At 41.0% G+C, this 22843-nt stretch overlaps 1 protein-coding gene and 1 long non-coding RNA gene across 10 annotated transcripts in view; one reads left to right on the forward strand and one right to left on the reverse strand.

Moving 5' to 3' along the window:
* LHX2 (LIM homeobox 2) overlaps positions 1-4129 on the forward strand; it is a 70401-nt gene extending 66272 nt beyond the window's left edge. For 4 of the 9 annotated variants that reach the window (XM_039506913.1, XM_039506908.1, XM_039506910.1 and 1 more), the window contains one exon: positions 2650-4128. In XM_039506913.1, coding sequence (XP_039362847.1) covers positions 2650-2937 — 288 coding nt within the window. In that variant the 3' untranslated portion in view covers positions 2938-4128. Of the gene's footprint in view, positions 1-2649 lie in introns of all 9 variants that reach the window. The other 5 variants (XM_039506912.1, XM_039506915.1, XM_039506909.1 and 2 more) reach the window with 2 other exon arrangements.
* A 14559-nt stretch (positions 4130-18688) lies between these two features.
* On the reverse strand, positions 18689-22009 carry LOC120386906. Its single transcript, XR_005589976.1, has 3 exons — positions 21781-22009; positions 19427-19586; positions 18689-19244 (listed from the first exon to the last, which is right to left on the reverse strand). It is a non-coding gene; the product is annotated as an uncharacterized LOC120386906 (long non-coding RNA).
* Positions 22010-22843: the final 834 nt, after the last annotated feature.

The raw sequence follows: 22843 nt of genomic DNA on the forward strand, positions 1-22843 counted from the left end.
TCGCAAATATCAGGATGAAGTCAGGGGATGATGTGCACATGATTGGAACTAGTGAAATGGTGACTTTGGCTCTTTTATTTTCATTAATAAATGATTGAGTTATTCAGCCTTGACAACAACGGGCAATTCTTTAAACTTTTTATTTTCCTTTTTTTCCTGCTGTTAAAGGGACATTGTCAGATTATATATATTTGAAAATAAAAATTCCCATACTTGTACTACAAATAATTTATATTATTTAAAATGAAAAAAAATACAGATTTAAAAATTCCCCTTTTTGTCATTTCTGATGGCTGTTTTTTTACATACTCTCAGCTTGAATAATCAAAATAGATTAATCTGTTTCACCTTTATTCTTTGCACACATGGTTCCTGGTCCTTCAGCTGGAACCACGCAGACAGACCCTTGCACCCTTTACAGAGCCCTACAGCTCTGCCTACATGGATCTGATTGCAGAGTCAGGGCCCGGGAATGGCAGACATTGCAGGTGAAGGTTTAAGCCAAAACCTACTTTCCATTGTTTGTGCCTAGTACTGAACACTTCACTGGCACTTAACAACTAATTAATAATGATAATACATCTGACATCTTTAAAGAACCCTAAAAAAGTTAGTGCTAATATTAATTTTTGGGATAGTTTTTTTTTCTGATTGTAAGATACCAAACCTATGCATGGAGCCTAAACTACTTGACAGTGTCCCTTTAAACTAGGGGAATGCCAACATAAACTATTAAAAACACTAAGCTGCACAAGCAAGGACACAAATGGACATATGCTACCCTTGGTCTATGTGTACCACTCTAGAAGACATTAGTAGGAGTTGCACATGAGGATAAAGGGAATTTTTTATGTTCAAGCTGCCGGTCTGTCCTTAACTCCACTCCTTGGAGTTCATACCTAAACACTTCTTCACATGGATTTCCCGCTCTTTCCCCAAAGAAAGGCGAGTCTGCAACAGCATCCCCTCTTTCCCCAGGCCCCACAGAGGGTGTTTGGTTCTGGGGATCCATAAGTGGGAAATAGACTGGTCAGGGGAGGGAGTGGGAAGATTGGGGGCACATGCATCGTCCCAGAACTGTGTTATCTTTACACACCTCACTCTCCTCCTCCATGTGGTGGGGATCACACTCAAAGGGGCTTCCCAGGGCTTCCCAAGTTGCAGCAGGACCATACTGTTAGGGAGTTGGGGGGGACACAAGACTCTGTCTTCCTTCTGGTCCCTTGGGCTCTGCACACCCCCTCTTCCACAACAGACCATCTGGCAGAAAGTTGTGATAGGAGACCCTCACCGATATCTCCTCTCTCTTAGCCCCCTTCTGTGGGACTTCCTGCAGAAAGAACGATAAGGCCTTCTGCACCTAGACTGACAGGGACTGATGCTGCTCACACTGGAATAAGTCAGTGTGAGCTCACTGAGAGCAGGACTGGGTCAGTTAAAGGTGATACAACACAATGACTTGAGACCCGGTGATACCTAAATAGTCGGGCTTCACTTTGTAAGATCAGAGCCAGAGGATATATTATCCCTGTAATGTCTGAGTGTCTAGTATTAAAAGGTCGGTATCTGCCTGCATCAGCGTGAGCACAGGACTTTTAATGCCATTTTAACTTTAATAGAGATATGTCTCTGTATCTGGATTTGATAGAAATATTCTTGGGGTTTAATATATTTTTACTGATATTTAATTTGAGATAAACTAGCAGAGTATTTTATTTTAAAACTAGCCCTATAGGCATGGGACAGGCACCATTACCTTTGGAGAGAAGCATTGGCAATTTAGCCTTAGGAGATGAACTTTGCCGCTTTTGCCTCTCAGCCATAGACAGCAAGATAATAGCTAGACATTACAGAAGATAAATATAGTTCTAGTTACATACAGAGAAATATACTTTTTGCACACAGATTTTGTTACTTCTAAAATTATGTTTTAGTACAATACAAATTGTTTTGTATACCTTCATAACAAGTATGAGAAAACATTCTACAGAGAGGCTAGGGTGGGGAGTGAAGCCAAAACACTTTTGGGGTGAGGGTGGGGAGGAGGGAGGAATGCTTTATGGAGAAAGAGTGTCAAATCTTTTAGAGAGAGGGGAAAGTTCTGCTACCTCTGGAGCTGTAGAGGAGCTGTTTAGGGAGAGGGGAAGAGCAGGATGCCATGCATAGCATCTATATCCTTTGCAGTGCATGATGGGAGGTGGGATGGACCAAAATATGGCTGGGGCTGGTGGATCTAAGATTATACACATCGTCTCATCAGTTCCGCCCCCATCCTGACAAATACTTCTCAGGAGCTGGGGGTAGGTGCATGAACCACAGCGGCTACTGAAGCCCTAAGACTGTTTTCTTCATTGCCTGGAGAGCAAGATTCCTCTTCTTCATGCCCAGTTCTCTTCATATCCCAGTGCACACTCTGTTTACTTAGAGAAATGTGAGAAAGGCAGACAGAAATGCTTTACATGCTAAGCAGAGAACACTTCACACAACTGGACACAACCTGTGGAGTTCCTGTAGCAAAGTGAGCTGTTCCACCTACATGCAGTCAATACAAGAATACACCTAATTGAGGCTGTATTGAATTTGTGTCTTTTGCTTTTCTAAAAAAATGCTGTTTTTTAAATCCTACCCTATTATATTAAAATATTTCAGGTTTGGTTTCAAAACGCCCGAGCCAAATTCAGACGGAACCTTTTACGTCAAGAAAACACAGGGGTGGATAAGACTTCAGATTCCACACTCCAAGCAGGAACCCCATCAGGACCCGCCTCAGAAATATCCAATGCCTCCATGAGTCCATCCAGCACTCCCACTACCTTAACAGACTTGACTAATCCTACCATGCCTACTGTGACATCTGTCTTGACGTCAGTACCTGGAAGTCTTGAGGTTCATGAATCTCGAAGTCCTTCACAGACAACTCTCACAAATCTTTTCTGATGACTCTTTCTCAATAATTTCTTTAAAAAAGAAATTATTCTTAGTTGAATTCCAAGAGTATTTTAATAGAGGCTTTGAGCAACTGACTAACCACACTTAGGATCTCTCCTGAAAACAGAAGGAAATGTATTGTTCTGATATTACAGATTATGGACTGAGGAATAACTTGGAAGATCTATCTGCAACACAACATTTGTGTAACTGTACAGTTTTGTGGACTGAGTAAGGGAAACAGCAATTAATTTAAATTGGCTAAAGCTTCTGTAATTTTCAAAGACTGCCATGTGCCTTATATACTGTTTTATCTACGTACTTTGGATTACATGTCCATTTTTCTCTTTTTCTCTCTGTATATTTATAACAAGGGCAAAAATGTTACAAGAGTTTGTTACTTTGAATAGTCCTATGCCCTTATTGGTTGCTTTGTTGTTTTAGAATTTTAAGGTGAAAGTCTGTTTGAATATCAGAATTTGTAAAATCTAACCAGTAATAAAACCACTTGTGGAAACTACTTGGTAACAGCTGCAGTTACATTTAGCATTAATTTCACAGTGCAGGTAGGCTGACTGTATTTAAATTGATTAGAAAATTGCACATCAAATACAGTATCTGCTTAGAGTAAACTCTAAATACGATACACATCTGCCTCCTGATTCCTAAATATATGGGTGAAAAATCCAATTTGTATAACAGGGTCTAGATAATTTCATTATAGAGAAATAAATAATTGTTAGTTGAAACTAAAAATTGTTATTGAACGTTAGAATTTACACAAACATACTGCTCAATTTTGTTGCTGAAACTCAATTTAATTTCAGTTAACACTGAAAAGGAAACAAATATTGCTTTTATGCAACCAAAGGTGTCTGTCCTATTCTGTGGAGAGGGCAAGCCAGGCATTTGAAAGCAGTGTGGCCATGATCAACCTATTTCTGAGATAGACACTGGGTAATGTTGTCCCCTAGAAACAAAGAAAAAGTATTTGTTAGATTAATTTAAAACATTAGCAGATAACATTGAGACAAAACTATGTTTCACAAACATATATGGCCTTTTTTAATGGTTTGAAGGTATAAAAAAGCAGGTAAGAATATATTGTTATGGATACTAATAAAAATGGCTATTCCTTAAACCATAATGGACCTGTTCAATTTAATTTAATTCCTTCTCAGTTGTGAGATCTGAATATCATTTGTGCTGTGAGCTCTTTCTCCCTTTCATTCTTTAAGGAAAAAATAAGTATACCTCAGCAAGGTTTACATTTGAGTTAGAATGCTGTATGCTATTTTCCCAATGGTTTATTTAATGCAGACTTTGAGCTGTATGTACCATATATAAGGTTGTTTCTTTTCAATCTTGTTGCAAGGTTTTTCAGTCAGATGTGTTAGGTTGTATGTGGCTGACTTAGTAAAAACTGTTCTGTTGCTCCCATAGGATTGAAATCAGCAAAAGATTATTCTGAACTAGCAGCAAGATAGGTGCTAAGATTCGTGTTCTTTGCTTCTCAAAGTGTACTGAATATGATTCATTAGGCCAGGCTCCTTGCAAACAGTGTTTTAGTTTTTAAAATGCTATATTTATAAAGCTTTCTCAGCTGAAAGCTTGCAGACCTTGTGCATGCCAAATTCCCACTGAGGTCAGTGAAAGATCTGGGTGCACAAGGACTGTGAGACTGGGACCCTGACATATTTAAAATATTTATTAACCTTTCTTGCTCTTCAGTTCTGGTAAATAAAGATGAATAATCTAAGAAACAAGACAGTCCCCATAGGAAATCATGAATGGATAAGATTTGTGAAGGGGGTTGTATTCCCATCCCTAAAAAACAAACAGTTTAACATAGTTCATTAAATTTGTACACAGTTACAAATACATGTTTTTTTAATAAACCTGCAGGTTGAGTTAGCAAACTTTACTAGATACCCCATAGCAAAGATGTCTAAAAAAGGAAATAATATTGGTTAGTGGATTGTTAAAGAGTATGCTTCTACCTTTTGAAAAGGGTGTTCACACACAGATATTCTGCTGTATGTGGTGTTTTGTTTATTGTCAATTACCTTCGGAATTTTATTTTTGTTAAATGGTTTAGTTGGATCTTTTCTTGATTTAAAAGGCAATGTTGGTCCAATATGAAATGGATACAGGCCATAAATAAAAACCTGTGTATTCCTATGTAAACAAAATGGTTTTCAAAAACTGACTATTAAATTCAATAGTAATGTAGCAAAACGTAGCTGTTGACAATTTGAAGAGAGGTGCTGGTTGTTGTTGGTATTTTATTGTTTTGATCTTTTGTTTTAACTACCTGAATCCACATCTTTGAAATCAGTTCTCAATATTGCCTTTTCAATAACTGAGATTTATGGAGGGGAATAATCTCATGTTTCTATTATCTAAAACCTAAAACAGGCAATTAAATCAATTGTCTGGTTTAATCAAATCAGGGATTTTGCATATAAGTAAGATACAATATTCTATATAGGGCCTTTATGTAGGGACATTCGGATTCACTCACTGTCTCCAATGACCTATGTTGTCCCCATGATTGTTTCAATCCTGTGGTATTGTTCAGTTGTTTAGAGCTTGTTGGTTTTGAATGCTGTACATTTTTTTACTACTGCAATCCTAATGTTTCTTCACGTACTTGTACAGTTCCACATTTGATGTACTAGTCTGAAATTCTGTTAAAAACATGAACAAAAATGGAAATGATATTTCTTTGGAAGTGTATTTTTACTGTATATCTAATCTGAACTAGTTGAACATACTTCTTTACATCTTGCATGATAGGTGTGTAGTTCATTTTTTAAATATGAGACTTGAGAGTAACAGATCAAAAATATAATGAAAACTATACAAATATGGAAAATACATACATTGATTTGCTACTTTTTGACTCAAGATACTTTTTGAAATACATTTCTCTAGATTATTTAAGATAATGCAGATATTTTGTCTTTTAATTTATACCTAATACAAAACAGTAAAATGGATTACACATCAGAGAATTTTTGAAGCCAGCATGCAATTCATTGAAATACCTGATTGCTCCCTCAGTCAAATAGAGGGAAAGAATATTTGATCTTAAGAATGATGTCCAAATCTATCTGTATTTAAGGTAAAGTTCCTTAGCGATTGTTCTTATGAAATATTATCACAATTTAAAATATGTTGATACAGTTAACTTTTACATTTCAGAAACTTCATTCTCTACTCAAAGATTACGTATTGTATGTTTAGGGGGATACATTGTATTCTTCATATAGAATGAAGAGTTTGAATCCCTGCTTTAAGAGCAAAAGTCAATGCAAACTTAAATGTTATGGGTGCAACCAGTGCCTCCATAATAAAACATACTGTTTTGGAAGCCAGGCCTGTAGGTATTTGAAAAGTGCATATTTAAGTAGGTTTGGTATTTTTGGTGCCTTGCAAGATAAATGTCATATGTTTCAACAAGAAAATAGAAAACAGAATTAGGCACGTGTAGCAACCACCTCCTTTAAAAAAATAAAGGGAGAGAAATAAGAAAGAAAAATAAAAGTGAGCCTTAGGGTACAGGAATGCTGCTGATAGAGGACTTAGAACCAGTTCCAGCTACAGATGCTTCAGTGTAGCATCCAGTGCCTAGACACTACAGTAACAGGGTCTTTAGTAATGCTTAGAGAGAGAGATTTTTAATGAATGCATGTGAATTGTTAGTTAATTTGTTACTTTATGACGCTGCATAAAACTAGCATTAACTCCATATGACCATTACTATTTTCCAAACGCAGTTGGTTTAAAGTTACTCTGTATGGAAAATCCAGTATGTACAGAAGGAAGGGCCAGAATGTCAACATTCAGTACATTGTGAAGAGACTAGCATTGGCATTGTGAATAAGGATATTTTCTCCTGTTCCCATCCACCTTTATCTTAACCTCAGTCCTGGGTACTGTCTCCTACAGTAAGACCCATGGAGAATTGCAGGTAATGGACCTAGTTTACTATTTCATGAGGGCAAGAAGACCCTTGTGTTTCAGTGACTGATACCCCATTTCTCTGCTTAGCCTCCCGCTCATGGGCCTCCTGCACATTCAGACTTGTAAACACCCTTCTCTTTGCACTGATTATTTCCACAGCTCTTGGAGTTATTCACTAGGAGTTGAGCCCATTGACTAGCTTTGGAATGTTTCAAATTTGTCAGTCAATCTGACTTGGGAATGTCCATAGTTGGCGAAAGCAAAGTTCAAACTACTATATAGGTTTAGATAAAAGAACTAAGAGATCTGGTTCCATTTGGTTCCAGCATCTTATATGGAGTCTTCAGCAATAACAACCAATTGGTTAAAAGTTTTCCTTTACTTTGTTTGAGATGTGTGTATTTCAGCAGCAAATGGGATAAGGAATGTCCTGACCATTTATCCAGACAAGACACTGAATGGATGATATAGAGCAAAGAAGGGCAGTTATGTGTTCTGAAGAGTGTTGCATTTCCAAGATAGTTCAGCCCAACAGTTTAAGGAGCAACTTAACTGGGGAATGTAAGGGGTTTTGCCCATACACAAGTATAATCAATTTCAGATATTATTTTTAATGTGGAAAAAATTCCCTTTGGGGGTCATGTTCTACTCAGTTACACTGGGGTGCATGCATGAGTAGAACTAAGCAGACATTAGCACTTTATCTATAACATATACTTGTCTAGGAGAGTGTAGGTATAGTCGGTGTCTGAACTGAAGAAAGGATATTGATTGTGCATGAGAGAGAGTTGGTGGGAGGGGGGATTTCCCTGTCTTTGGAGGAGTTTATTCCTCTCTGGATATAGCTAAACCATTTCTGTTAGAGATGATTTTTATCCTTAGCTAATCAAGATACTTGTGAACAAAGAAACCTTTCCCCCACCCACTCTTCTCCTAAAATGCACCAAGTGGCCTCTGTATTTTCAAAGTGTTCAGGCCCAGATTTTTAAAGGCTATGTGTAGAAGTATGTGTGCAAAATACCCAATGCACATCAGAAGTGAGGTTTGCATGAGTGCAAATCCTAGTTTCACATCTAGTTTTGTTGTATGCAACTTATGCTAGCACCAAAGTGCATATATATTTTTGCTTTCAAAGTTTAAAACAGCTTCCTTCTCAGACCCTTCAAGGCCTTTCTCCCCTCTGCCTTGATTGAACTCTGCCTTGTCCCATATTTGAGGTCATTTTCTTAGTCTCCAGTATCTTGGTTTAACAGAGTAAAGAATCAAAGCACAACATTTACATACAGCAGTTTCATACACATTTAAGCATGGTCAAAAACCTAAGAAACTTACTAGGGTACATCAATATTGGGATAGATAATACTGGTTCTAAGAACTGGTATCTGCTTTTTTTTCACATATGAAGAAAAGAAACAAGTATTAGACTCTTCATCTAATTGTAATGAAAAAGTGCTTAAGAAAGTGTCTCAGGGATGGTTAGTCTACTTCAGAAAGGGGATACAAAGGAGAGATTTTTGACACACAGGCAATTAGAGGGATTACTGTCAAGAACAGAAATAATGAGGCAGATGGACTCTGAGCAGTCATGCTTTCACCTGCACAAATGGGGAGATGGTATATAATTTTTTGTGGGGTTTTGCTGTTTAAAAAAAATCTATTATGTAATTTTGATTTAAAAGCAGAGAATCAAGTTTGTCACTATCGTAACAATCAATGAGTTATCAACAATCTGAGATGTTAATATGCAGAGATGGCCCTACTATAGCACAATGAGATATACTTTTTACAAGCAAACGTGGCTGCATAATGATGCCAGTAAAGCATTCCTCTTAACTGTCTCACTATGTGCGACAATCCTGCTATCCAAGTATATTCATAGTCCTATATACCCAATGTCTCTTTGCCTGTCAATACTTAAGCATTGTCTGAATCACTAAGGAGGTTATGCTAAGTAAGGAGAGTTAGATTAAATTAATGATTTAGATTTTTATTTAATTTCAATGTTGTATTTAGCCTTTTAATGTTCCTGATGTCACAGTATCATTTCCAGATTTTGTCATTGCAACTGCCTTTGGCCTCATGCCAGGGAGGTAACCAAACGTAAAGAATACTGGGGCATGTAACTGAGCAGATTCCAGTTAAGGCTGAGTGTACATTATTCATTACACATTATTCTCCATTTTTATCTGAAAATCAATGTCAGAAATGTCAGTGATAGAAAAGCCTAAAACTTCAAATGCTTTGGGCTGTATTTCTGCTACATTTAGTTGCCCTTTAGTGAGTTTTCACTCTATACCTTGAGGGAAGTGTACTCAACTTAGTGAGTAGGCAGGCCAAAAGAATTATTCCCAATTGCAATAGCAAGTTGAGTTTGTTGACTGAGAGAGAACTCACAATATTTAAAAAAAAAAAAAATCCACCAAAGCAACAAGAACACTTCTAGTAGAAGGGAATGTGTATTTGTCCCCATCTTTACTATAGATTTCCCCTTTTTTCTCTAATTTTACCACTTGTACTAATTAAACAAATGTTTGTTCTTATGTAATAGCCTAGTCATACTGATTCCTGTCAAACACTGTTTTTCTGTAATGGTCAATTCTAGCATTCAGTGAAAACACCAAAAGTACATTGGTGCTTTAATGAAGTTCTGATCAGATTAATTCAAGGTTGGCAGCTGTTTCTGGGCCCATAGCCTAGATCAGGGGTTCTCAAACTGGGGATCGTGACTCCTTATGGGGTCCCAAGGTTATTGCCTCCAGCATTTATAATAATGCTAAATATAAAAAAAGTGTTTTTAATTTATAGGGGGGGGGGTCGCACTCAGAGGCTTGCTGTGTAAAAGGGGTCACCAGTACAAAAGTTTGAGAACCACTGGCCTAGATTTTTCACCAGTTTAGAGATGTCAGATTCAGTAAGTCTAGTTTGTGATTTGTTCCATCCATTTTTTCCATTTAAGCAAAGCATAGTATTTTATTAGAATGCATTGGAACCTGCTTATAGTAAATTCTGGTATAGTGAAGGTATTTAGTGAATGTCAGTGCATTGCAGTGTGCAAATTGTAATTTGTTTCCTAAAGGATTCCACTTTGACAGGAGCTGTTCTTTTCTTAATACTTCATTGTAAGAGTGGATTTTTAAAATTTGTTTGCATTGTATTGTAGGTATATTGGTTTATCAGCTCATTAAAGCCAACCTTTAAAGAAAAAAGAAGTTTTTGCAACAGCTGGTGGGAGTGTGAGAAAATTTATCTATCAGTTACACTGGTGTAAGTCCAGAGTAACCTATTGCAGAATTTGGCCCAGTATTTACAAAAATTATGAGGACAAAATAACTGGTAACAGTTACAGCTAGAGGGACACAAATAGCAGGACCCTGCTGTTATATCCTTTGGTAACTCTGTCTAACTGATAAATACCAGCAGTGACTATTTACAGGCGCATACTGATTACTGTATAATTACAGTTAGTGAAGTCACAATAGATTCTCATACTAATCAGCACTTTGAACACAGAAATAACCATGTTCTTTCCCCATAATGACACAGAACTAACCATGCTGTTACCCAGCCACTGCATGGTAATTACCATGTAATTCAATGTTCCTCAGTTACTATTAGAGAATGGTGAGAAGATATTTATGCCCCTGTAATTTGAAGTGTCACTAAGAAAGGCTGCTTGAATTTCCATGAGCATATGTCCCTAATGGAGACGAACATGGATAATAAGCTTCAACCTAAGTAATACTAGTGCAGGCTGAAACCTTTATTAGAGAATTCAAAACCACTTTCCCCATCCCATTTTATATTGCCTGATACAGTATAGAAGTCACATGCTTTGTGTTGATAAATTTTGCAAGTGCTATATGAAATTGATCAATGCAATGAGAAGACAGCACCAGAGATGTTTAAACCTCCTGCTGTTTGCATTCATTTTTAATACACAAACAACAGAAGAAAGTTCATGGAAAGTGAATGTGTGTTGCATGCTGGTTTGCTGCCATGAGCTGGTAAGTGATATTAGTTAACAGAGGCTTTCCTAGTGGAAAACAAGTGCATGTCACTTTATGCCACAGGGTGAGGATAGAGTGAATTGTCATATTTCTGGCCTCTGGAAATTCTCAGGTCAATTTAAGGAATGGATGCTGTCATTAAGCTTGGAGAACACATAGCTATCAGCAGTTCTGTACCAGTAAAGTCCATAGTTGGCTTCATAGTTCTAGGTATTATGCTTTCTCTCTCTTCCATCCCCTTGAAATGGGTGGGGGTTTTCCTTTTATTTTTATGCTATTAAACTATTTAAAAAAATATTTGTTGTATTGCATGGCAAAGTTTATCAAGATCCATAAAACAGGCAAAGAATCATCACCAACCGCTATGTAGAACTAACTCCTTCCATCCCAATTTCCAACGCATAGCTTAAATGACAAATTCTGCCCTCAGCTACCCATTTGTAGTCCCTGGTGAATTTAATAGTCATCCTTCATCAGAGTAGAGAGATGGACCAAAGGGACATATTTACTTTACTTACATATTTACTTCAACAGCTTTGCTGTTGAAAAACCTGCCAGATGTATTTGGCAGATGTTGAATGTCCTGCTTGGCTGAATGCACCATGCCCGTCCAGTAGCAGCATGCCTCTGGTGCCAGCAAGCACCCCAGGTGTTAATAATACTCAGCACTTAGACAGCATGTCACATCTTCAAAGTGCTGTACAAAGTAGCTAGCTGCACCACTACCTAATTAATATCCCCTATTCCCACATGCTCTATTGATTTAACTCTGGCATGACAAAAGAGCTGGTGTGACACCAGCAAGGAAAGGTTGTAAGCAGAGCTCTTGACTACAAGTGCCAATCCCCCAGAAAAACTTTGCCAATGACTGTTTCATGATCCTCCCATGATCATCATATCCCTCTGCTTGATGTCACGTTTTTTGCTGCCTCCATTCTGGGAATTAAAACAAACAGAGGGCTATATCATAACTTAGTTCTGTACGCTGAGCAGGGAAGTAATCAGGCATGAGGCTGACTCCTTCTTTCAGGCCATGAAAAGGGAAGAGTTGGTCCTGCAAGGCCACTGCTGCCACCCACAAGCTGGTGGGTAGGGGAAGAGAGTTGGTGGAGCCCTGACTCCAGGCTCCCAGTGCGATGACCTGCAGAGCTGAGCTGGCACGGTTTCCTACCCACCGCCAGAGGTCCTGTGAGAGTTTTTTGGTGTTCGTACTGCACTTTGACAGTGAAAAAATGCGATGTTGTGCCATCCTTGTTATACTGCAGTAAGTCTTCTAGACTAATCTCTCCTTCTCTTGGTATATACAGTATTTTCAATTTTCTTGGCTAGACCTGCAGATATGTGCAAGTCACTCAGAGGCTCAAGAGACAGCAAAGTGGTGCCATATTTCATGCACATGAGCCAGCACGGCTCTTTATAAAGAGCTCTAGCAGACCATCTGCAGTGCTCCCTTTTAACCAGGCAGGATTTTTTAGGATTCTGGAAATGTGCTACCCCATTGCAGAGCTGCTGAGTTCCTTATTGAGAAGACATTACACGTAAGGAAATAAAATCTGCCATGGGTGTTCCCATCATCTCTTTCAACCAGCCCTAATTAATCTAGATCTAAATTTATCTCCATCCTACACACACCTGGCATCAACTCTCTCTTAGTATAGATTCCAACATGCTGAAGGATGGCACAAGTTACACTGCAGCAAATGTTATTTATGTTAGAGCAATGAACCTCACATCATTGACTTTTTATTTATTTGTGGGTTTGTTTGTTTTTTTGTTTGTTTTTTAGTGTAGCCCCCCTTTTGGGCCCTCATTTACCTTTATGTCTCTTCCAGTTGTATCCTGTTGTGCCTACAGAATTCAGGAGTCCATTCTGGATTAATATAAAAGTCAGACAAGGTTCTTTTCTATGATGCTACCCAAGTGCAGACTATGTTTCTTGTAATGTTTTGCGTGCTTTCTCTTTCCCTCCCTCTCTCTCTCAGTTGTGTCCCGCGGTTATAGCTTGCACACACCAACACCCACTAGCACTGACAGGATTCTCTACAGTCCCCTCTGGCAATTCTAACACAAAGGAGAAGTCGCTGAAAAGACATTTGCTGCTATTTGTAAAACTATATTCTCTCTACAAAACATCTCCAACTCCAAAGGATCCCTGTTCAGAGAGCAGTACATTTTGCTGCCATTCACATGCAGATAACATCATTATTAACTGGATAAGAAGAGAATGCAAAATGCAAACCAGATTTTTTATTAACATATAACAAAGGATTTCATGAAAACATGAACAATTTTAATTAATTAAATTAGAGGTGGTGAGTAGAGGAGGGATGTGTGGTGATGTCAGAGGGGTTAGAAAACAGGGTGCATTTCTAGCAGGGCTCCAAAGCTTTTTGTTCCTCTTTCTGTTTCTCTTCCTAGTGGTTAGAGTAGGGGCTGGAAAACAGGACTTCTAGATGCTAATTCCAGCTCTGCCACTGAGTTACCGTGTCCCTGCCTCAGGTAGAATGTTAGGAGGCTTAGCTAATTGAGATTTGCAAAGGGCTTTGAAGTCCTCAGATGAAAGATGCTAGAGAAGTGCAAAATGTAATTATGAATTGTTAATTACTATTATATACCATACAAACAGCCCCAGGAAAAATGCAAACTGGTGTTTTCAAGTCTAGGAGGATCTCTAGTCATATCTGCCAAGGCCTGACTACTGCTGGGCATAGCTACCCTGAAGACAGGAGAGGGTGGTTTACTGTCTTCTGGAAGAAGCCAGCGGGAAGCCACTCTGGGTCCATTTAGTGATCCCAAGGGTGAATGAGAAATTCACAAACCTATTGCACAATAAATGCAGATACACCTATATTGGATGGCACTGGATTTCAGGCCAGCCTGAAGGAGCCCTTTCTACTTTATAACGAGACTAGAAAAGAGAGCATCACTTTACCCTTTACCTCTACCCTTGTTTACCCTGCAACTAAGAAAAGATGGCCCCATAAAACAGAGGCGGTGGAAAACTAAACATGTGCTACATGTACACGATTGAGTGCACAAACACACCATCCTTTCTCCTTCCTTGAGACACAATGAAAGTCCTAGGGGCTTTACAACAGAAAGCTTAAGACCTTTCATATATATAAAAATCACCAAAACAATGTTTTGCAAGAACATTGGGCCTAAAGGTCAGGAGTGCAGGATATTTAGGGATAAAGAGAAGGTAGAATCTAGAGTCTACTCCACCTCTGGTCATTGGTAAGGCTTTTGGTTTTATCAGGAGTTTCTGACTCTAGGTATGTAGGTTGGAGGAGAAAAAGAGTTAAGTTATCATCTAAATTTTATGCAGCTCTGATTATCTGCACACTCACTAATCTCCCAAAGTCCTGTCCCAGGCACTGAATTTAGTGTAAAATTTGGAGTGGGTTCTTTGTGGGTTCATTTTTTTCTTTGGTTTTTCCCAACTCCTAGTTAGGTGGTCTTATGAAGTGTTTGGTCCCAGGATATTACAGATGCTGGCCTTCTAGCCAAAGCTGTTTTTTGCCACTCTAAGATGGCTCTGTGCGTTAAAAATATACACATAGCACTAGGGTTGGGCGTGGTGGTGTGTGCCTGTAATTCCCAGCTCCTTGGGAGGCTGAAGCTGGTAGATTGCTCAGGGGTTCTGGGCTGCCGTGTACTATGCCAATCAAGTGTCCAGTGCCACTGACAGCCTGGCTAGCAGGTGGCTGAAGGACTGGCTAGAACAACACGAATGATATGTTGTGATCAGTGCTCTCTCTGTGAGGACTGATTGATCAAGGTGACATAGCAGTAACTATTGTTATTTATGAATAATTCTGGTGCAAACATGTCATGGATGTCACTTACTGCACTAGCACTGTACATTTATGGTGCTGTCAGAATTTCAGGTTCCACAATAGCCTATAAAAGGCAAGCTTGTTATCCTTACTTCACGCCTCATTCCAGAATCTAAACTTGGGTGTGTTTTGGGGTTTTAAATATTTCACTTAGTTGGTGAAAATGACAATAACAAATACCATCAGACACAGGAAAAGTGCAGCTGGATTGACACTTGAGCATGAGAAAAGAATGTAGCACCTTGCTGGACCCCTAACTCTGCATGGGAGACCCCTGGCCCCCCCGCCACTCTGAGGGCACCAGGGCCTAGGTCTTGCCTCTCTTCCCCAACTCCCATCTCATGTGGCCTTGCAGAGAGGAGCCCACCAGAGACTGCAGCCGGGGGCCAGAGCAGCCAAAGCCGCCACCTCCGGACATTCCGAGAACTCTCCACAGCTTCTCTGCCCTGTGCTGATTGGCAATTGCTCCAACCCTCCCCTCCCCCACCTCAGTCTCTCCCCCTCAGCTCACCTCAGGAGCCTTAAAAGGGAGAAGCCCAGTTCAGAAGGGGCCAGCCCTGGGGTGAGGGACAGAGTTCTCCCATTAGCTCCCAAAATGGGGGCCGAGGACGAAGCAGCCCTGAGCACACTGAGCCCACTCTGGCTCGTCAGGGATCTCCCCACAGGGGGAGGCCAGGGAAACCCTTGGACTATGTTTGGGTTGTGCCTTGCCTTTGTCACCTTTCCTCTGAGGCCTGGAGATGGCTGTGGAAGAAAGCCTACAGGCAGGTTGCAGTAGAAAGAAGCCCAGGGAAGAAGCCCAGGTCTGAAGAGGCAGACCTCAATCGCCTGCTGCTAGGGCCTAGACTGGACCCAGGATAGGGAGAGTGGTTGGGCTCCCCTACGGGCCAAGGAAAGACCTGGGGAAGGCCCCAGGGAAGGACGTAAGGATTAGCGGGCTGGAGATCTGGCACAAGGCTGCTGGACTGTTATTGCACTTGACTCTGACACTGAAAGTGGTGAGTCAAAAACATGACTGGCCGGAGAGCCAAGTCACCAGACAAAAGGCACCGGCAGACCTGAACGGACAGTTGCTAGGGATATGGAGGGGAAACCCCTACCCAGCCACAAGGTGGCGCACTGGCTGGTGAGTGACTTCATCACAGTACCCCTGACATAAAAGACACATAGATTCCAACAAAGGAGATTTTTTTATACCGGTGACCCTTAAACAAGCCTCTGCAGGGCAGTAGAACAACAGGGAGCCTTTGGTGCATCAGCATAAGCAGAAAACATTAGTTATATAGAACCTGCTTGTGATGAGGCAGACAGGCGCCACTCAGGCAAGGAGGGTTAATGAGGCTCTGTGGACACCCACAGCTGATGTCAGGCATGGAGAGGGGAGTTAAAAGGAAGAGTCCTAGCCTAGTTTAGGGATGCCCAGGAAGAAGAGCAGAGCTCCACTTCTCATGGGAGAGAAGCCAGGTTGCAGGCTCAGACTGAGGCAGCTTGTTGGTCGGACAAGTCCTCTTGTGGAAGTGATGACCAGACCCACTGGGAGACCAGCCAAAATACTGACCGAAGACAAGCCCTGAGGGAAAAGGTGGGCTCCCACTGAGGGTTCACCGGATGACCCTGGTTTTGAGTTGCAGAGACAGCGACCTACCCGTGGAAACTGACAGCTGGGTGAGTCATGCCTTGATGGGCCACCATGGGGTACCACAGAAACAAACTGTATATTTTTTACTAGCCTCTTTCTCTGATATTTATCTCTTGGACTAGTGCATACAGAACAGGTGTGCAGGTATTTACTAGTCACATGTGTATTTTTTTTTAAAATAGGGCTCTATGTTCATAACTAGTAACCTCCCTTGCTGTTTATATAATTGAACACTGTCAATGGTCCAGTGATGGCCAGTCCACAATTTGTTAGTGATGGAATTGAAATGATCCTATATGTGCTCTGGAATAGGGGAATGTGTGGATTCTTTCTAGTAGCTGTATTTGTCTTTTGTAGGCTTGTCTGTTTTTATGAGGCAATGAAATAATGAGATATCAGCTGTGCTCATGGAATTTTAGTATCTGGAATGTGAGACTGCTCTAAGCAGACCAGACCTTGTTTATTTTTTGCCACAAGAAAGGGCTCACTGAGCCAAAAAAGCCCATCAAAAGTTAAAAACAACTATCAAGGTATTAGTCTGATTTGGGTTTCTGCAGAGCCCTATTCAGAAGAAAGATGATTGGCATGACCACTGCAAGGCATGCATCCCACTGTACACTAATGCCAGGGAGGAGGGAAGGGGAAGTATGCATTCTTGCCTCATTTTAGCCAACGAGGTTGAAAAGCCTAATTTTAATCTTCCTGAGACTGAAAAGGTGATGTAACAAAGTTACCAAGTGTCCTCATCACTTGGAGAAGGCTCAGGTATGGAACAGACCCTGAAGGCAGATAGTACTGTGGTAATATTAGAGTAGGAAGTACAAGTGAAGGTAGCGTTATTGTATAATGAAAAGATAACACCTGATCTGAGACTTGAAGATCAGCTCAGGCAACTCAGAGCAGGAGGGACTGAAAATTTCTACCCTCAAGTAAATGAAACACTTGATAGCTGTGTCTGATTAGGAAAAGACAACCAATCCTTTCTGAGTAAGTGCACAGAGAACCAACCATCAAATTGTTGCTGCAAAGGCCTAAAACTTAGGGACAAATACCTTTCTCCTCTTCCCCCCTCCCCCCACCTGAGAATCTGGTATTATCCTTTCCTATCCTCACTTCATATTCTCTGTATTATCTTCACATCTTACCTCTGTTTCTCTTAGTCTTGTATACTTTGCTGTCTCACTTTCACCCCCTCTCTCTAGTGCCACCTGCTCTCTCTTCTCTTACCACTAATTTCCTTTGTTTCCTTTCCTTCTCTCTCTCCCTCTCACTCCCCTCTGGAGGAACAGCACTAGAAGTACATTGTCACAGGCTGCTTCCCACCAGGGTTTACCCAGCCTGCCTATTGTTGCAACAGCAGTTGTTCCTTGCATCACCAGGACCACTGGCACTGCACCATATGCCTCACTGACAAAAACAACAGCCAGAAACCAAGGGGAAGCTGGAAAAGCACGGAGCCACAGCAGGCATAATTCCAGCACAGCAACAACAGCAGAGATGCAAAGAGGAATGCCAAGGAGGAGAAAGTGGGTTGGACGATTGGAGGAGTAGAAAGAGTGTGGAACTGGAAGCTGTAGCAGATCTCCAGACCTGGGGAGTGAAATACAACAGCACATACAGGAAATTACAAAAGAGGAGACAAAAGACATTTTTTTTTATACCAAAATAGGTAGCGTGTCTTTAAATTACATTAGCAGTTCTATCCTCATCTGTAAAAACAGGATAATATCGCTCCCTTTCTCCTAGCCTCTGTCTGTTTAGACTAAGCTTTTCAGGGCAGTGACTGTCTGTTATTATGTGTACGTACAGCACCTAGTACAATGGGGCCTCAATCTGAAATGTGTCTCCTGCAGTACAAATTATTATTAACAATAACCAGACACAGCAGTCTCTGGGCAACCCAGGAAATGGGAATTGCATTCCCAGGGGTCCTATGCCAGAGATTGTGAATTACATACTCTAGCCATCCAGTCATGCTATGCACCAGGGATACAGTACCACAATTCCTTTCATATTCCACAAGGAAATAGCACTTTGCTAGAGTGTAAATTTGACCTATGGAACACACTGCTACATCAGATCATTAGGGCAAATATTGCATCCGGATTTGATTAGGACTGGATAATTGTATGACCACTAACAACAATGGTCACTATGTGAGCTAAGATCAGAGTAATCAATTCTCATGCTTCAGGTAAGTAAGCTGAACACCTGTGTTGCAATCAGGAAGAATCCCCCCCCCACACACACACACACTGTGTACAATTGAAATGAAGTATAAGGTAAGTAGTTGTGGTTAAGATGGGCTATTCATCTGGTCCAGTATGCCAGCTCTTACGTTACTAAACTATATTTATAAAACTACATCAAACAGCAAGATAATATACATTTCCCTTGACTTACTCCTGTACTTAGCACAGAACTAAACAAATCTCCAAAGAACTTGTGTGTACTAAAATAACACAGCATACCCTCTTTAGGCTCTCCTACCCCAGTCCTTTCCCATATTCCCTAAGAGGTTTCCCCCCAGGACCAAGTGCCCCTTTGTTTCTTTAATACAGTTGCACAGTCATGTGTAGTACTTCTCAACAGACCAGAATAATCTAGTGTTTTAAAAAAATGTGAGTTACAAAATAATTATTGTCAAAGACAACTGAAGTCAGGGGTCAGTATTCAACTTGCATAAGAACAGACCCCTTTCCTTTGCAGTCTGTTCTGATTACATGAAGTTGATCTTGCTTGTTCTTAATTCTGATCTCAGAGCCATTTGGGTCTCAGGAAAGCAGGTTCTCTGGCAGGACACTGCCTTCAGCTCCCTCGGATTCTATTTCCTGGGGGTGGCGCTGTGGGCCCTTCCATTGACTAGATCAAACCAAAAACATCAGTAAATACTTCTGATCAGTTTAGGGTTTTTGGAAATGCTGAAAGTTAATCAAAGGACTGGAGTTAAGGTCAGAATAGCCCACATGTGAGGGACACTTTGAAGAAAATTATTCTTTAATATGGGAGAAAAGTTTCAAAGGCAGGCAGCTTTATGGACGGACCTTCACTCTTTCATCCAGGATTAAAGAACTCTGTATTCTTTTCTGTATTTCATAAGGAATCTCCTGGAGTCCAAAATGCCTCTATTTCTCTATAAATAGCTTGGCTGGGAATTGCCGCTCTCTGAATTATAGTAGCTTTTGCAGTCTCATTGCATAAAGTCTGTGGGGGAAAAAAATAAAAAGGAAAGTTCTGAATGCATGAAGTCAATAAACAGGATTCTAGAATGGCTCGGGCCAGCTCCTCTAAGTTATACAAATATGCAATAATTTATTCAGCAGCACAAACCTGTGCCCACAATCAATGTCCCATAAATCTTCAATAAATAAATGAAAATAACTCAACAATTCATTAATCCATATTAATGCAAACACATCATAAATATTTAAAATCCTGAGCAGCAATAATTTGTTACCCAAATCCCCAGAGAATAAATATTGTAATGAATTCAGTACAAGATTGCACTGTGCAAGGCCCAGAACCTACCGATGAGAGTCAAGAACTCACTGTGACGCATGCAACGGAAGGTGCAGGGCCTCAGCCCAAATGCCTTCAGAAACTTCATGCAGTACATGACTTCACCAAGCCCAGAGTGCAGGCGGAGCACCACATGTGAACCACACTGTTCTCATTTTCAGCCCTTGGCTACTCTAGTCTAGGGCTTATGGAGGGGGAATTGAAACAACAAGCATTTCTATCCAATAGAAGCAAATATTGCAGCAGTGCAACATTCATTTGATAAATTCTGGAAATGGATGTGGATCTGAGGTGCAGTGCTTCATATATTGGCAGTTGTCAGATGTCCACCCGTCATGGTATTCCATGTCCAAATGCTTCCCTGCAGCTCTCCATCTGTATAAGTAGTGCTGTGCCTGAGAGGCTGAACCTCACCCTTCTTGTATTGCCACACTACAGCTAGCCAGGGCCCTGCAAACCCCCTCCCCCCGACGCCCCAGGAGACAACGGACAAAATCATTGCAGGATTCTCTCATTCAGCTTGGGCCAAGCAACCACTGCAAGTGGTGGGACCAAGGGAGAATGTGATAATGTCTAAGGGGTGTAAGCACCAAAAAGGGGGACACCAGAGTGTATAACTAGGATTAGGGTGAAATGGTGAAGAAGAAAATGTGAACTGAATATCAGGGAAGACTTCCCACAAGTGAGCTGCATCAGCCTGTGGAATTTCCTCCCAAGTGGCGGAAGCTCCATGGTTTAGGACATTTGCAACTAGACAGGATGAAACACTAATTGTAAGGAACAATCCCACCTCGTGGCTGAGGCATAAGAGGGGGCAGGTTGTGGGGCAGATTATCTAAGCTTTTCCTTTCAAATGTCAATGGTCCAAATCCCAAGCATGTGCCGCACCTAGAGATCACTGGGGCCTCTCTGGAGTTGGCCCTAGGATTCCATGAACTATGGAATCGAAAGAACATTCACGCCTCTGTACTCACCTTTCTCTGCCATAGTGCTGGACATCCTCAAAGCCCTGATAATCCCTAAATAAATGGTGTTTCCCCCCTTCCTTTTTTTCCTGGTGGCACTTTGCCCCCATCAGAAACCCACCAAGGCACAGAGAAGGGGGGCTTGGAGAGCCTCATTTAATTACAAGTGCAGCACTTGCTTCTCTCAGCCCCACCCACATGCCATTTCACGCCTGATTTCTCCTCTGATTTCTTTGGGGAAAGAGAGGGAATTCGAGTGCATGTAATTTGGGTTAACAAGATGCATTATATGCAGCCTCATTCTTGTAAAAACTTTCACAGGGAAATCACCCAGCCCAAGGAGAGAAAAAGTTCTGTTCTTTTTGTAATTTTCCAAGGCTAATCAGACTCTCTCCTTTATCCTATTGATCACAGGGAAAGTTTCTTTACCTACTGGCCATCTAGTTTAGGGGCAGGAGCTGTTACCTAGCTTGTTACATGGTGTGAGTACAACAGAGATCAGCTATCCGTGTGTATCCTCCTTTTTGTTCCCTTCCTGGATCTGTTTCTTCAGAGCTCACCTGCCTGGTGCTTTTGTGTCAAACCTACCTTTATTTGGCTTTCCTTTAAATCCAACAAAAGGTGAAAAGCTGACTTTGTGCAATTAAAATTCTCAAGGTTAACCTTCCCCCCACTTCCCCAAACTCTGATCTGGCTTGAAAACCACAAGGGAAGGGAATGTAAAGGGCTAATGCAGCATCCCGTCGCAGAGGGACAAAGGGGGCTCTGTGGAGAATGCGGTGTCCAGCACCTGTCGTGTTTATGTTAATAACTCACTCTGGTTTTGGAAGGTAATTAGAGGCTATAGGCCCTGCATGTTGTCCTGTGCCCAGAACTCTCACCAAATGTACAAGACCTAATCCTGCCATTATTACCTTATGCTTTGTAGTCTGTAAAGCTTTTCTCTCAGTGCAAGAAAAAGCATCAGTCTCCATTTCAAGGTGCAGCTCCCATTCTCCTGGGGGATGGCTGCTGTGTGTGAGTACACAGCAAGAAGGCAAGGAATAGGTACACAAGAGCAGCTTGCTGGAGAGAAGTGCTGGCTTTGCTCTGCTTTCCTGTGTGTGGGTTTCTTTGGAAGTGTTTTGTGCCCCTTCAAGTCACTTGGGAGTCTGGGGGAGTCAGATAGAATAGCTTTTTCAGTCATTATTTGATAACCAATACAGTTCCCTTTGACCCTTTCCCCTCCCCCCAAAAAGAAAGCCCAGCTTAGCATTGTGTTATTTTTCAAAGCCTTTACAAATTAAGACAGTAACATGGAAATCCTCATTGGGTTTCAGTTCATACTTCCTCCCATGCTGGGCTGAAATGGGGATTCTTTTGTGATCACTGCACTGGTTATTTTTTTAAACCTCCTGAATTTGGCACACTGCCCTACTTTATTTTCCTTCCTTTCTCTAGTGCTGCTCCCAACGGGAGGCTCATTCGCTTCTAATGCATGGTGTTATCTTTTGCAAGTTGAACTCTAAATCCCCTTGTTGTTTTTCCTTGCTTGTTATTCAGGTGCAGAGAATGTTAATGATGCCTCCTTGGTTTAGGTATGCGCTGGCTTTATGGCTTTAATTGTTTTCATTAATGTAGATGTGAATTAAAGCTAGTAGATTTAGCTAATAGGTAAAAGATAGCTCTCTCTATACCGTGGGTCCCCCTCTTCAGTTGTGTGCCCATCTGCCTAACTCACAGAGACATTGTTCCACAGCAGTAGTATCTCAACAAGCATGCTCTTCTGGGAGCGGCACCTGAGCAACCGTTCCAAAACTAAAGTGATACCTGGTGTATCACAGCACAGAGAGAGAGAGAGAGAGAGACCATGTCTCCACGGTACAAGACTTGCAAAACAACCTGCCTGCTGGGTCAGTGAGCACTGTTCATATTCAGGGGTAGCCATCCCTGCTAAGGTGGAGATTTCTTCCACTACTAGCGCTTAACTGTCTCCAT

This window comes from Mauremys reevesii, linkage group 19 (assembly GCF_016161935.1).
Source record: "Mauremys reevesii isolate NIE-2019 linkage group 19, ASM1616193v1, whole genome shotgun sequence".
Classification (NCBI taxonomy): domain Eukaryota; kingdom Metazoa; phylum Chordata; order Testudines; family Geoemydidae; genus Mauremys; species Mauremys reevesii.